We start from the raw sequence: 17149 nt of genomic DNA, 5'->3' as shown, positions 1-17149 counted from the left end.
AGTGGACGTGAGAAAAATCAATCCCATATCATCTTTTTGTGTATTAAGTTAATGGACCTTTTGAATAGAAACTTGGTGAGATCATACCTATGTTTAACCACTTTTATACAAAGTAAGGTTTGACTTTCAATACAGTGAAGGCTGATTTATGTTAAACTTCAGATGTAGATTTAGTCATTTATTTGACTGAATATTCTAATAAATCAAATGAAAGATCTTGGACACTTTCCAGTAGTGCTGGACCGTATGACCCAACAATTCTAACATGGTATTTTTCAGTAACAGTATTATTTTTTATGCACAAATGAGAGAGTGTGCATATGTTAACGTGGCTGTAATCATTCTTGTTAATCTCAAACTTGTTTTCTAAGCCATTTTCTAAACTAAGCCATGGATGTATTATAAGACCTGGATAGCACACTGGCCCTTTGGCACCGCTCATTCCTATGAAGCTGCTCGCCCAGCACATACGTTTCTACCGATGTATCTTCCACATGAGGGCTGCGGGGGGCACATGTGAACAGCAAAAATCACAGTCACAGACAAACGGCAACAATAGGCTAAATAGTATGCAACTTCCATTTTTTGGAATACTTTATTTTTGATTTTATATACTGTACATATAAACATGTCAACATAACATGAGGCAAGGCTGAAAAGATAATCCAAAATCCTTACCCTAGAGGGACTCTACCTCCTTGACTTCTATGCTGGCACCCTCTACATCTATTCTTTTTTTTTTACGTTTGCAGTCCCGATATATATATATGTCGGCATATCGCATATCGGCAAAAAGTCCAACATCGCACATCCCGAATAAATGCATATATAAACAGTTTCACAGGCGTCTCTTTTACTATTGTCGTCAATGATTTTTGGGGTGCGTGATTATTTTTTGTTGTAGTACCACAAGTGGCCACTGAAGAAAATTGGCTGCAAGGCAGAGGGGTACTCTATCCATGGCTAAGCCCTTAGCTTGTGCAGCCCAGCAGTGAAAAGGGTCTCCCGTCGATCAGTGTTTTGCTGTGCCATGTTCAATCTTGCGGTACACGAAAAACAAATTACATCATAAAATAAATACATACCGGTTTTGTGTATAAACCGGTAACTACTTTGTAGTTCACTAAAATGTATTTCTCTTTCCTGTGTTATGTTTAGTATAGTCTGGCCACATCAAACAAAGATTCTACAACAGCTGCTGTATATTATGGTCCTGAAGAGTCTTGAAGTGTCAGATAATTGCATCTGTCACAGTGTCCTACATGGCTTCACATACCATCTTGTTTTGGCACTTAAATTGCTGTTACTGGTGATGGCATTCACTCACCTTATTGAATGCAAAGGCATGTCTTGACAACTCTATTAAGATGGTCCACAAAAATGTTACAACTGACAGCTACTCTGTTCAAAAGTCTCACAAAAGCAAACTGACATGTTAGTGCCCAACTGTCAATAAGAATAAAATTATTCATATTAATTTGTCATTGCTAAGTGCAGACATGCAACATGTACGATAAGTAATGTCCACTTTGGTTTATTTTTTTAATTAAACTGTTGTGGTGTCTCAACACCTTGCTCAGACAGCTGAATGTTGGTTTTCCCTTCAGTGTGTCACCAATCTGTATAGTATCCTGGATATGCTGTAAACATAGTGAGTGAGACTTGTCACTGGTTGTCATTTTTGTCCAATGCCTTGACAAGGGAATAATAGCTTTGTGTACTTAGAATGGAAAAAAAAAATCATGCTTCTGCATCAGTGTGCGGCCACAGCACAGCACAGGTTCTATCATTTCATTTCCTTCTCCATGGTTCTCTTACGCTAATTCACGGTTACCGCCGTCATACTGACACATTTCAATTACACTGACAGAAAAGGAGAAAGAAAGTACAAGAAATATCAAAGCTTAGAAAAGAGTGTAGAAAATACTCCGGCCAGTGTTCATCAGTTTTTTTGCACGTTTGCGTATACATTTAACTACGACTACTGCTGTTTTTAATTGTAAATTCTTAATTTGATGGCCCAATGTAATGTTATTATGTGGCCAACAGCTTCAGCCTTGCTGTCTCAGCATCATAAATATACAGGACCGTAGGTTTTACAATTAGCATTACCATGGGGTGGGATTGGATGAATACACACACGCACACACACGTGCACACACACACTCACAGGTTTCTGCAGCTATTCTTAAGACACTGACTTCCATTCGTTTGACAGCTTAAACAAAGTAGTATCCCTAACCTTAATCACAACCACTGAATGCATAAAGCTAACTTTAACTGGACCACAACTCAAATCTTCGTCCTATTCACATTTCAGTCAAACTTATAACCTGGACTTGGTCTGATTTAGCCTGATTTGGTTCCCATGTGAATGTGGGCTTATGATGAGGAAGTCAGAGTTTGTACCATCATACACACACGCACCCACAAAAAGTCCCTTTTCCACCTATGGTCCCAGCTCACCTCGGCTCTACACGGTACAATTTGGGTTGGTTTTCCACAACAAAATAGTACCAACTCAAAGTGGGCGGAGTTCACAGCTGCATGAAACTGCCGTGACTTCGAGTGACTAGTGACTTGTAAATTATGAGAATCCATTAATTAAAAACATGTTTTCAGTACTTCCTTCACGTCAGTCACTGCCCTGAAATACAGTGGCAGGGTTTGTGTAATGCCGATAGCGATCAGCAGTGCTGTCGCTAAATACACCAGACTCGTCTGTTAAATATTCCGACTTTAGAAATTTCCATGGTAATTGTTGGAGATTGACCCCACGTTTTTATGATCGTTAAGTCTTTTTAACTGATCTACAGTTCGGCATTGTTCGGCTTGATTCTTGTGTCGAATGTTGAATGCTTGCCTCTTCCTGTGACGGCACTCTGACCAATCAGTGTCCGGCAGTCTGAAGACATCACGCGTATTATTGCCTCAGCTCGCTTGGAACCTCGCCAGAGCAGATACCAAAAAAGTACCAGGTACTGTCGCCAGTGGAAACGTAAAATAACCGTGCCGTGCCAAGCGGGGCGAGTCCAGCTGTTGGAAACACACCAAAAGAGAAAGAGAGATATCAGCTGAGGCCTGCAAAGATGGCCAAATTGCTCATCACCACTGAGATGAGTGAAGCTTCTGCTGTACCCAGACATTAACCCGCATACATCTACAATTTTCTCAGGCTGACACTTCAATTAGGCTAATCCTGCATGCATACGAAATGCTGCACACCCCAACCAACGTTGCTGGAGACGTGCCATATTCTTGTGCCTTTTCGCCTGCTTTGCATCACAAACAGAGGAGCTTTTCCTGCGATGGTGGAGAGAATCCAGAATGATCTGTTCCACTTCCAGGCAGAAAGACAGAAGAGGAGACATGCAAGGAAGCAGAAAGATGAAATGAGAGGGAGCAAGAGAAAATGATGGGTGTTGAAAACAGTGGCCTTGCTATGCATTTCATGCATTCATATGGTCCACATGCCCACAGAAGACATGACAGGTGTGTGTCAGGAGAGTGGGAAAATGAGAGACAGTTTTCAGGAGAGAATAAATTGACTTCAAAAAAGTGTATTCCACTTTATTTATTTTAACATTCTCTTTAGAGTATAGAGCAAGAACAATAATTTGGTTTCTAATACTCTAATGCTAGATAATGCTAAAACATTGTAGGCAGGGAGGCTGTTTTTGTTTTGCATCACCTGTCATTCTGCACTCTCAAGTGACCAAAGCTGTCAGCACTGCAGCTGGGCACTCCACCAACACCACCCCCTTTTTTTTTTTGCTCCCTCTATGCTATCTTTTCTCCCTGGGGCAGTACACTAGGACATTGAGGCCACAAGTGGGAATACCATAGTTAATCTCTGCTAGTTAAATGCTCTTGTATGGCCCTGGGCAGTAGCAGTCAACCATCTCCTCCTTTCTGCTTTACTTGCTCTCTGGGAAAACTGTTCAGTCCTGTTTTTAATGTATTGCATGAGAGAAAAAAACCCAAAAAGAGATATTATTTCTAAACGGATGATTTCATCAGAAGTGTTAATCACTTTGTGGTTTGTACTCATTGGTGTAATTCTGTTACACACAATTGTGCGTATAATGGATTCCTTAGTCATTATCATGCATCTGATATCACAATAAATCGATCACCCAACACATTCCACAGCCTCGCCGAGAAAGCTTAAGTTCTTTATTTCATTTGTTTGTTTATTTTATGATTATCGTTTCTGCGCTCCAGTAGCCTCAGGTGGGAATCCCTGCCTTGCAGAGAAAATGGAATCTGCCACCTCCTGAGCTGAAGGCCACCGACTCGTAGCATAGCCTTCAGTGGAGGGATATGCATTAACAACCTCCCTAAAGTCGGGCAAAAACAACTATTACTACGATTTTTACTACTTTAAAGTAATTGCATTTTGATACTAATTCAGTGTGGTCAGACCTGATTATAAACAGATTAAAGTCTAAAATATATATATTATTAACATGTATGTTTTGATTACTCCAACATACCAAACATTTCTGAATTATTCCTCACTGCATACATTTCTATATTGCTCTCCTTTTCATAATAATTTCCCCATTTAGGACAAAATGACAGCTTCATATTAGTTTTATCTCATGTCGGGAGCAAAGCGAGCCATGAAGATGGACAATATGAAAGCCTTGCTGTGTATGAGGAGCACCTTAATAGCACTCTTGCTGAGGAAGAAAAAGTTAATTTAAGCGGAACTGTCACTATCAGCTGAAATTATACACATCCTGACAGTGAAATGACTACCAGCTGGTGAAGGGAAAAAAAGGGGGTAAAAAAACCCAAAACATTTAATTTCATGACAGCTCGTTTTAATTACCCCACCACCACAACCCCGCCCCACACCCCAAGCAGCAGCAGCAGCACCACCACAGCAAACCCCTCTACAACATTGAATTAAAGTTTGAAGTCACACTTCCTCCATGTTTTTCCCATTATATGCAAGAAGCTGACTTTTCCCATTACAGTGAGTTAGTCACAGCCACTTTCAGTTAGCAGAGCTGCCATATGCAGAAGAGTTTTATCATCAGAATGTATTATGTAAGATTGACTGTAGGGTGGTGTGTGAGGGGGAAAAAAAGAAACTACTGCTATCAGCTCCTGCGTCTAAAATGGAAGAATCCGGTGCAGGGGTGGTCATGAGGCTAGAGCCATTCAAATTGGCCAAGAGTGCTGATGCACCCTATTTGCCTTGTGGTAATGGATTTGTTTGTGGCCCAAACCCCCCTCCTGTCTCATAGGAATATTGGGGGCTTAGCTCCATTCACTTTCTGCTGCCCTGGCCATTTATTTTGATTAGGGAATGAAGTCCTCCACAGAGCCATACCCGGAATAATTGACACCGTGTCCTACGAGGTCACAAAAATATATACCTTTAGTACTTATCCCCTTGGTGAAGTGGCAGTGTATGAAAAGACTGCTGCTGAGCACTGAACTGAAGGTGCATTATTGCTTTAGGTTGCAACAAAAACCTGTCGGGGAGCTCGCAAATTAAATTTCCTGTTGTGATTTTCTTTTTGACTTTTTTTTCTAGGTTTGACAGGATAATTGATGTATGCTGTACACTTTTAAATGGTTTCAAGCTGCATATATATATATATATATATATATATATATATATATATATATATATATATATATATTCCGTTGTCAGTCAGGTTTAAAAGGTCAATAAGAATGCCATTGTTTTGTTTTTCGTATTTATTTTAGACCATGTATTCAGAAAGAAATACTAAAATCAAGTTTTGTTATAATATTACAATACAGATTTCTTGTGTCCACAATGCTTTATGACCAAACCTTATTTTTATTTATTTATTGATTAGAAAATACAGGAAACCCACAAATATCTGGTGTGAAAAATGACCCCAGGTTTATTCGAGACACACATGAGGATAACATACAACTTATTCACAGTTATAATATAAGACCAAAAATGTAGTCTTTCGTCATTCCAACCCAAATGCCAATGATCACAGAATTTAACTGACATAAAAACAACAAAGCTGGTCATTCCCTGTATATTCCACTGTATTCCACTGTATATGTGCCTGCCCCATGGCTGCGTGCACTCACGCTTATATAGTTGGATGAAAACAAACAGGAATGAGGAGTGCAGAGACACAGAAAGCAGGGAAGGCAGATGGCTGACCTACTGAGGTTCTGATACCAGGGATATTGGCAAGATGCTGAGCTGGAGAACTTAACTTAATGGTTTCTGCACTGCAGCAACTGTTGGCTGGATTCCTTTCTCACACTTTCTTTGTCACTTTTCCAGTCAACCTTTTCCCTGAAGTCATCTCTAATCTATCCCTCTTTATTTTTTTATCAATTATTGTGTCCCTATTTTCTCGGTCAATCGGAGAAACCTCTTTTCTCAGAACGAGCTGTTGGTAATGGGCCCACCAGAGACGAAAATGTATATAATCAGACTGTTAAGTGCCTTCTTTAACAGCCTGATGTGTTTGTCTCTTTTCCTTCCCTGTGCTTTTGCAGTAGTGACTAAAGGTCAAACCTTCCTTTTGCTTCTGAAGTAACTCTAATGCGGTGAACAGACAAAGTCAATGTAGCGTTTGCAGCACCGTCAGCTCTTATCTGGGCTCTTCATCTCTAAACTGGGAGCCCACTCGATTGAGGATCCCCGTATGCATCATCATCAGCCGCCTGCTGCAGGGCATGGCGCTGTCTCTCTGCTGCACAACAGCCTTCGCCAGTCTGCCGGTGTAAGGCCCCCTGGGTTTGCTCGCTTGCAAACCCATAGCTGTCCATTTAATTTGCAGCACACAGTCGCTCCCTCTTGTTCTGCATTGTGCCTTTAGTCCATTCAAGCCAAGATTTCAGGGAGTTATCTCTCATGTTTAATATTAGCGTTGCTGGCAGCCAGATTGTTGACAAGGGTGTAACTTTTTCACTTAACTTTATAAGCTCAAAATTTCCTCATGTGATGAAACAAATTATCCCTAATTTTACCATAAGTAAGACATTTTATTGCACTGCACCTTGAAATGTCAAGAGGCAATTTTTGTTTTCAGATTTTAAACTTCCCTTTTAAAAGAAGCCTTTTTTGCCTTTTTAAATGCAGTTGATAAGGCTTTAAAGAAGAAACACTTTCTCCTCTTTTCTTCAAAATTGAGGATGTGAGAGGTTTTTAGTTTGAGAAGGCACCACAGCAAACTAGGAATACAAATATGATTGGAAGGCTCTTCTCATTAATCTTAATTAATCTTTAATTCTGTGACAATGATGGAACAAAAACAATAGCATCATCCATTCATATTGCAAAAAGCTGATTCCTGGACTATCTTGCATGTAGTGCTCTTTTGAGGATTATCCACATGCAGTATATTTGATGATGCTTAGGTCTGCATAGACAAGGGCATGCCCTTCAGCTGGCGCCTCTTGAGAAAGACCATTGTGGGGTTTCAGGTGTCTTAAGGATCACTATCCCTTTGTTGAAGCCATCCATCACTTTTTTTTAGATACTGTTTAATGTGTATTCCCAGAATTTGTGCTCAGTTGAATATATTCTTCCTGCTACCAGTGAAATGCTTCCTCTTACACTGGCTGCGATACAATTCACTCAGGTTCTCTTCAATATTCTCCTTAACCCCTGCACTCTTTTACATTCCTTCAATCACTGCAGGAAAGCAAACTTCTGTGTTCTTTTGCAAACTTCTTAAGGTGAATTTTATTTGTGAGGTCTTCTTATGACTCCCATGAAGCTCATGTACACTATGACTCCAGAGTGCTATATTTTCTCTCTTTTCTGTATTTTTGCTTCTCAACTTTTATTTAAGTGTTTACAGTAAGATATATTTTACCAGGTATTTTGTACACATTTTGTTTTTCTATTTTTCTCATCACTTGTAAAAATTTGTGAGTTATTGAGTTGCTAACAGTGGAGTTTCAGCACAGGGACAGGCCAACAAAAACACAGTGGATTCTGTGTCAGTCAGTCTCGATCAAAGTCACTTGCCCACATAATTGAATTCTTTGAATACACAGTTATGTAATTACTGTTGGCACAGGCGAGTTAGGTATTTCAAGTTTAAAACAGAGAGACTAAAAAGAAACGTTTTAAGTCTTGAATCCCACTGTTGACAACAAAGCCATTCTGCTCCTTAAAAGAAGAAGAAAGAATCATTTATTGGCTGAGTAATTCCTGTGTTCATGCACATGTGCACGCACACCCACACACACAAAGATCAGAGGGCAGCTGCATTGCCCGAGGCTAGGCTGCTCTGCTCAAGGGCACTTTAGTGGTGCGTGTATTGTGCCATTTTTGCCCTCCTTGCCAGGGAATCAAATGCAAGACTTGCTTGTGTAACCCTCTAGGCCTCCAAAGCTTTCATTTGGAGATGTTTTATTACATTTAGAAGGTGGAAAACAAAGCAAGGGGGGGTTGGGGGGTGGGGGTAAAGGGAAGAGTTTGTTGTGTAAGGGGAGGAAGAGGATAAATGAGAAAATGACTTGTGCACAGTGTTGTGACTGGCTGGCTGGTTTCATAATCCAGCAGAAACTGCTGAGAGATGATGACGGAACATCTGCTCGACGCATCTGAAGCACAGTCTATCTTGTGAAAAAAAAAAAAAAATCTGATGACTGTAGGATTTTTGATGTTTGTGTGATGATGGCAATCAACACTGCCACTCAAAATTTCAAAATGTATACAAGCTAATTTTCTCTAAATTGTCAGATATTGCAATGAAGCCATAATTACTGTTTGTTGTCAATAATCTGTGAATGTTTTCCACATAGCATATGCGATTATTTAGATGCATGCAATAATCTAGTATTCAGTCTCACTGTATATTCTGGACAATGAACACATGATTAAGGTACAAATGAGTTGGGGAGAGCCATCGTGTATCTTACGTATCAACTAATGATTCATTTCACGTGTCTCTGCTGGAATACTATGCTGTTTACTGCGGACTTCAAAGGCTTACATTTCACTGGCAGTCACTGTCAAGTGTGTGTTTTTCTCCATTGCATGTATAAGCACAGATGTTGCATATTAGGTTCAGAACGCTGTCAGTACCAGTGACTGACACCTTAACATACTCAGCACAGTTAATATTGCTGCTGGACAGATAACAAGCTGACTACTATACTCCCCGGATACATGTTTAAGCACTTGCAAGTGGGAAAAGGAGCATCCACTGCATCAGGACAATTAAATATCATGACAGCATCCTCACAAAACGTATAACGGCGAGCATAACCTCATAAAACTAGTCCATAAACCTACCAACTCAATCTTTTTTACCTCCACTGTAGGACATGGCTACGTATTTTAAGACAGTGAGGACTTAGTACTCATAATATAACTTTTACAAAGAGGTAGTTACTATTATACTATTTTCAGATAATGCATTTAGGAGAAAGTCTGCTCGCAATCTGGCTGCATTTTACTCCAGCAATAGCAACCCATAATTCCAAGTACAACAAAGTGCCAATAACCTGAAGCAAGACAACTGCATTAACAAAACATGTTTTGTTCAACAGTATTAAACAGCATGAAGGCTGGGGAAACAGTTTGGAAGTGGATAAATGCTTGCCTGGAGAAGTTATTCTAAATTCAGAAAACTATCCATGCAGCCAATGAGCAAACATCATTCCCCATAATAACAAATGACAGATGTGATCAGGTATGACGCTGAGCTCATTATTCCTGGTCATATAAAGTTTTTTGAGAAAATGTTTGTCAACACAAGCAGATTAGAGTAGTTTTGGAATTTAGTAAATATAAGATATAAAATACTGCTTTCGAGATAATGTCAAACGAATTATCACTGCAGGGATTATAGAGGTGATGTGCAGACAGGATTACTGTGGGACCAGCGTATTCTACTTTATGCTTGCAGAGTTTTGTTTTTCTCAAGTCATACCTCAATTTGAATATACTGTAACTCTGATGTTTGATGTGTTAAGGAGCCTCAAAATTGTTTCAAGATGCATCCATGTTATCCACATGTACTCTTCATGCCTTAAAGGGGTCATATTATACCCTATTTATTTAGTTAAAAGTTAAGCTAGTTAAGATAAGAAGTCCTTTATTCGTCCCGCAGTGGGGAAATTTACAGTGTTACAGCAGCAAGACAGTAAGGATAAGGATAATAAATAATAAACATGCATTACCAAAAAGAAATAGAATCTATAAAGTACAATATATAAAGATATTAACACTGACTATAAAAATAGGTTTAAAAATAGAATGTACATTACAACCGGTCTGCAGAATATACACAGTATGCACATGGTATTTATAGTGTACGGAAACAAGGCTGAGCTATTAAATAAGGATAATAAATAAGGATAAGGATATTGCACTGATGAGAAAACTACAGTATAAAAAATTTGACAGTATGAAAAATGACAATATATTGCACTTCAAAAAAAGTTTACATTATGAAAAAATATATACAGTATATTACACCAATGAGAATTAACAGTATATTGCACATGGAGAGAGGAGTGTGTGTGTGTGTGTGTGTGTGTGTGTGTGTGTGGGGTCTACTTAGAGCAGTACTTGTTGTACAGTCTAACAGCTGCAGGGAGGAACGACCTGCGATAACGCTCCTTCAGACATTTTGGATGTTTTAGTCTGTGACTGAAGGAGCTGCCCAGTGCTGCGATGGTGTTCTGCAGGGGGTGGGAGAGGTTGTCCATCAGAGATGATAGCTTGGTAGCCATTCTCCTCTCTCCCACCACCTCCACTGGTTCCAGGGGACATCCAAGGACAGAGCTGGCTTTCTTAATCAGCCTGTCCAGCCTCTTCCTGTCTGCGGCTGTGATGCCACTGCCCCAGCAGACCACTGCGTAAAAAATGGCTGATGCCACTACTGAGTCGTAGAAGGTCTTCAGGAGTTCTCCCTGAACTCCAAAAGACCTTAGTTTCCTCAACAGGTAGAGTCTGCTCTGACCCTTCCTGTAGAGCGCAGCAGCATGATCAGACCAGTCCAGTTTATTGTTAAGGTGAACACCCAGGTATTTGTAAGATGTCACCATCTCTATGTCCTTTTCCTGGATGCACACCGGCGATGGAGGAGAGTGTCGTCTTCTGCGGAAATCCACCACCAGCTCCTTAGTTTTCCAAACTAAGGAGCTGGTGTGCATCCAGGAAAAGGATGTGTGAAAAGGGTGTGCGTTCCCTGGTGTCCTAATGAACATGTCTGTGACATGCTTTGGTCAAAATACCATAACTATGAAGCACCACAGCAGTTCAACCACGCTGGCAAAACAGCCCTGTTCAGAATGGTTTAGTAGTAGTATTTAGTAGAGATCCTATCAGTCTGCAAAGTGTGAAAAAAGATGACTCACTCATGATTTTGTAGTCCTCAGTCTAAGTACAGGAGATAAAAGACGCGATGTTGACTTCTGCATTCACTGGGGCGTCACAATATGCTAAATTCCTGGAATTGTTGTTTCGCAGAGCTCTGCTTTGTCTGGCGAGGGCAACGGAATCCGAAAAACCGGAAGTCCGTGAAATGTTCTATTCTTGGCTCCACAGTGGAGCACAGAGTCCTACACAAACTTCCAGCCTCAGAGGATTTATCTGTCCAGTGAACACATGTTATATATGACGGCAATGTGCCTGCTAGAGCCTGCAAATGATCACTTTTCCAAATGCTAACTGCTGTTAGCTCCCAGTACAAAGGGACAATGTGTAGTATTTATGGGTTTATATGACCCAAAATTCACTTTTGTATACATATTATGGGCTCCTGCATTGTCTAGTCGCTGTATAATATTCTTTGTTTCATTTTCGTAGTGTTTCAAAAAGTAATGTAAAATAACATGGTCGCGGGCCGCTACTGCATTGCCACGACGCCATGTTTCTACGGGAGCCTGTATAGACAAACGCGAGAGAACAAATCAAGCGTCGCTTTACTTGTAGCGGAAGTCCCTCCTCCACTCTCTCCGCTTCGTCTGCTACGGCCGCGGTAGCTCGCCCTCTCCCTCGCCTCACGAACCTCATCTGCTGACACGGAGAAAGACGACGAGGACCGGCTGAGGATACCGTAGCGCTCAGGAAAGGGAGGGGGTGAGCAGACGAGCAGTTCTTTGTTTTAAATTTCAGCCTCTCCTCTAGACTATAAACTACTTACTTCACCTTTAAGGTGAACCTAAAGAGATACTGCTTAACAGAGCGTTCTGAACAGGGCTGTTTTGACAAGGTGATTGAACTGCTGTGGTTCTTCATCATTATGGTATTTTGACCAAAGCATGTCACAGACATGTTCATTAGGACACCAGGGAACTAGGTTAACTTGGAGAAATAGGGTATAATATGAGTCCTTTAACCAGAGCAATGTCATCAATTGTAACACAATAACAAAACAGTGCTACAGTACTGTAACTGAGCTGATGGTTGTACTTCCATGTTAAAGTACAACGTTGTCACTATGGTGAACAAAAAAAAACAAGGTCGGTTGTGAAAACATCGCACTTCATCGATCAAAAGCTCTCCTGATGATTCATTGTAGCTGACATCAGTGACAGAAAAACCAGAGCGATGGAAATCTATTCAAATGTGGTGAGGCTCAATTTCCCCCTTTCATGAGAGAACTGTGTGTAATATGTTGGACCCAGACCAGTAGGGGGTAAAATAGCTTCATCAGTCTTTTCGAGTCAAAGTGAGGTGGAGGGAAACAAGTGAAACGGTGATGCATAACACTGACATTTTTTAATAGAATTCATTTATAACAAATGGAACTTGTGTCAGCAAAGAACTGATTTTCATACACTTCTTTATCCACCAATGTAACCTAAGTAAGAAAATAAAAAGCACTCCTTTCATTCAGAAAAAGAAACATTTTATGCTTACAACTAATCAGAGGTAATTGTATGATCTTTTTAACAAGCCTTTTTTTTTTACAATTTCATTATTTAATTTTTCAGTCTATGCATCCAGACGAGAGATAGATAGAGAGAGCAGAGAACACAACGTTTATTTCTGTTAATGACACTCCAAGCTTGAATGGCAAAGCCACGAGAACAGATGGTTGAGGGACAGATTTTTTCTGAAATCATCTGCTGGAGTAACCATGGCATCAGAATGGATGCTCTTTTTTTGCCACAAACTTTTTTTTTTTTTGTCTTTTTCAAGAGTTGATACTTTTTTGTGTTATTTACATACACACAAAGTGAACGTTTAAGGAGATCTTTTTATAGATGGGTTCAAGTAATATATTATTGGGTTTAGAATCAATAGGGCGGTGCATAGTACAAAGATAGAGAAAGTGCAAATCTTCCTACCAGGCCAGCTTTGGCCCTTCTGCAATGTTTCATCATGCATACGAAAAATCAATTTAAAGAAAAGAAAAAAATGAGATGAGAAACAAATATGTTCCGAGACTTAAACATTTTAACAAAATGTAACATTGGCCAACATCACGTTTAACTTTTTGTCACAAAATCATGATGAAAATGATTGAGTTAACAAGGGAAAGAAAGCACTTGGAATGCACATCCACAAAGCCATCATAGAATTTACAGAAATCCTAGAGATGCTGGTCAAAATGAACATTGAAACATAGCCAAACTTGAACCTCTGTCTTTAACTGTTATGTTCTTACAAAAAAAACAAAAGGACACGGCACACCAGATTGTCAGGATAACAGAACCAGTTTTGTTTGCAGTTTGCAGTAATGCTTTTGGTAGACGCACATGAACTCCATAATTCAGACCTAAGGCATGAAGAACAAACAATTCACTTTTGACTTGTGCATGAGGCATTCTTTCTCGACTAAACCTGTTTTACTGACATACCATTCCAGGATCCCAATATGCTGCACTTCAGTTAAAAAATAATTTTATGTTGGGCCTTTATTCCTGTACTGATGAAGTTTAACCTTGTCCTGCTTTGATCTAAGACCAACGTTCTCTTATCTCGTCTCCAGCTGCATGTTTTATAATTTGTTAATTTTATATAACATACATCTGTAGCTATTGTTTGTTTTTAGGTTTTTTTCTGCCAGGTTCAGTGATATCTCAACTCTTATTGTAATTCACTCAGCCACAATAAGGCCACTGAAAATAAAACGTAAGAGCTTTGAAATGTTCTTATTTGCATATATAATCTCATCATATGACAAAATGAATACTGATGGTAAATAAACAATACAGTTACATTTACACTAAATGCCTAGATTAGTCCAAGGATACATTGAAATGTTAAATGAAACATTATAAAACAGGCATAAATATAAGGCACTCTAAATGCAAAATTATGAAGAAAATATATATATATATATTACCACCGACTGCTTTAAAGAACCGTCTTTGTACTCTGCCCTATTGTGTTGTGTGAGCTGTGTGACACCTCTGCCTCTAAATACAGACTATGCGATGTTTGAAAATTGCACCAGTGATGTTTTGACTGACACCTGACATTCCCACTCCCATACCTCACTTGTGGGGAACAACAATGCCATTGGTGAACATCATATCCACACAAAAACCCTATCTAAAAACACATATTTTATTGCACAAGAAAAGATGCACTGAATCAGAATCCCATTTTTGTCCAACTGATGTGCATTCCAGTGAAAAATCTCTTAATTTCCCCCATAGCACACACCTTTAAAATTTGAAACTTTCATTGCAACCATTTTTCATATACATTTTTATATTTATAAATTATCTGTCAATGCATTAGAACATATTTATAGTTTAATAATATATATATATATATATATATAATTTATCTGTACCATGTATTTATAGATTCATATACCTTATTCAATTCATCAGGTTCTCTCTTATCATTCTCACATGGAAGAACTAAGATAATCGGTAGCAGCAACTTCATACTTTGCTCATCCCTGTTGATTCCACGAAGCCCCAGTTTGTCTAATGGGAGTAATTTGACCGTGTTTGTGATCATGGACAAAAATAAACAGGAAAATCAGGACCAATAAAGAAGCACGGAAAAAAAAAAACTCTTGAACAAAGTTACATTTTGGTAGTTTGAATTCTGTTATGTGCACTAAGTGCACGCTAATGTGGAGGGTGGAGGGGGGGGGGGGATAAAAAAACAGAAAGAGCAACAAAAAAAAAAAGATTCTCTGCAAAATAGCACATATGTCAGAACAGTTCTACAGCTTTAAAAAAAACAAAACATTTACGTAAATACATTTTATCACTTATTTCCAAGCGATAAATCTGTGTAAAAAAAGGAAATTCACACATTTCAAAAAAAGCACATCAGCTGTATAATAAAGTACTAAAAAACTAAATCAATAATTTTTATTTATTTCATAGAGCATTTGAACTTTTTTCCACTCGTCCAAAATTTAGATGATGAACATTGTGACAGGAAAGGGAGTATTTAGTTATTATTACTTTTAAGTCTGTCCTGCTGTTGTGGACCAAGTTTTGTCGTCTTTTTCGATGGGTTGTCTGTGTGTACTTGATTGTGAAACAGATTAGTTTTTTTCTTTACAATGTGCATCAAGTCTTTTTCCCCTCCCGCAATTCTCTGTGCCTCCAGTGCCTCTCGTAATGGTTCATTATCACTGATGCATTTCTGACGATGTCATTATTGTTCATTTACTTTTTTGTTGTGTTGGTTTCATTCAGTTAATATGAGCCCCAAAAAAATGAATCCTTGAAGCAAAAGAAAAGGTAATCCCATACGATGCTTCAGCAGTCAGGATTCCCTCACGCTGTCTCGAGGTGAGGTTTTTGTGGGGTTGGGAAAATACTTGGTCCTCCGGGAATCATCTTTTTTCATTTTTTGTCAATTCATGTCACACATCTGACACAAAATGAGTTGTTAGCAAGGAGTTAAGGAGTACTTTCTCAAGCAGGAATTTATGGCTCAGAAGAGAGGCTCACTGGGTTTTCTGTCCAAGGGGGCCCTCTGCTTTTTTCTTCCAATACTGGGTCTTTTACGTTGCATAGTGATCAAAGCTTCCCAGGTACTCCAAGCCGGCTCTGTAGCAGAACTGGTATTGATCCTGGAAAAGAAAGAAAAGTCTTTAGTATGAACTGCATGATCTTGAAATGCAACATTTTGGTTGACATTTTGACAGTTATCAATATCAAAACTCAAGGCACAATGGGTTAGGGTTGGTGGGTTAGGGTTAGGGCTGCATGAGTTGTTGAGATTGCTGAAATTCAGCGATAAAACTGCAGTGGAACTCCTGCTACTAAATGAATCTAAATGTCTCTAACAGAGGCAGGCGCCGTGGGGTATTTGGAATCTCCCTAAACCTTTCAGAGGATACTATTAAATGAATATCAAAAAGCGATTCCATGACGTGTCCCAAAACCTAAAGAGCCTTCACTTTAACCTCAGTGTAGTTTGAGGGTTATTGTGTTGGGTTTGGGGGGGTAGAAGAAAAAGAAAAAGGAAAAAATGTCTCACCTCTGTCTGCACCATAGCTGGTCTCTGTGTCCGCAACATTTTCACCGTCTGAAAAATGTCTACTACACCCTCATATCTCATTCGTTCCAAAACAATGCTGAGGGTGATGAAAACTCCAGTTCTACCAACACCCGCGCTGTGCAAGAGAGATCCATGAAATTAGATACATATAAAAATAGCTTGTTTTTTAAATCAAAACAGGGTACACATTTTTTTAAGCATTTGATTGAATACCAAATTCACCTGATGTGGTGACACAAGGCCGTGACTTACCTACAGTGGACTGAGATAGGCCCATCTTGACCAAACTGCTCTTTTGTTTTATGCACTTGGCCAATGAAGTCAATGAAACCCTCTCCTGATTTTGGCACTCCTTGTTCAGGCCAGTCCGTGAACTGAAACTGCCTGACTGTCCGTGACTGTCCATCCTGTGAAAAAAAAAAAAAAGAACAAAAAGAAAAAACTGAACATCACTCTGAAAAATTGGCAAAACAACATTAAACTGGGAAGCTATTATCTTGCAGAGAGTCAACCCTCTGCAATTAATTGCATAACCGTCTACATCATAATGTTTTCACGCTTTTGTGGATTTTACAGCGCAAGACGGAATGCTAAAAGACATCTGGCAACACAGGTGCCAAGTTAAAAACATGGAGAATTTTTTTGATATTACAGATGCCTGTCATTTTACCTGAACGTTAGAAACGTGAACACTAAAGATGCTATTTCCTTTGATGTGCGCGCCTTGACTGGATG

At 39.3% G+C, this 17149-nt stretch overlaps 1 protein-coding gene across 3 annotated transcripts in view; it reads right to left on the bottom strand.

Annotated features, from left to right (window-relative positions):
• Positions 1-12685: 12685 nt before the first annotated feature.
• Positions 12686-17149, bottom strand: part of LOC310942574 (receptor-type tyrosine-protein phosphatase delta) — a 125103-nt gene continuing 120639 nt past the window's right edge. For all 3 annotated transcript variants that reach the window (XM_083907983.1, XM_083907984.1, XM_083907985.1), the window contains 3 exons: positions 16667-16821; positions 16394-16529; positions 12686-15983 (listed from right to left, as the gene is read on the bottom strand). In XM_083907983.1, coding sequence (XP_083764109.1) covers positions 15915-15983; positions 16394-16529; positions 16667-16821 — 360 coding nt within the window. In that variant the 3' untranslated portion in view covers positions 12686-15914. The remainder of the gene's footprint in view (positions 15984-16393; positions 16530-16666; positions 16822-17149) is intronic.

Source organism: Microchirus variegatus (genome assembly GCF_963457635.1).
Source record: "Microchirus variegatus genome assembly, chromosome: 2".
In the NCBI taxonomy this organism is placed as follows: domain Eukaryota; kingdom Metazoa; phylum Chordata; class Actinopteri; order Pleuronectiformes; family Soleidae; genus Microchirus; species Microchirus variegatus.
The sequence above is the reverse complement of the archived record's forward strand: the minus strand, read 5'-3'. Positions and strand labels throughout refer to the sequence as shown.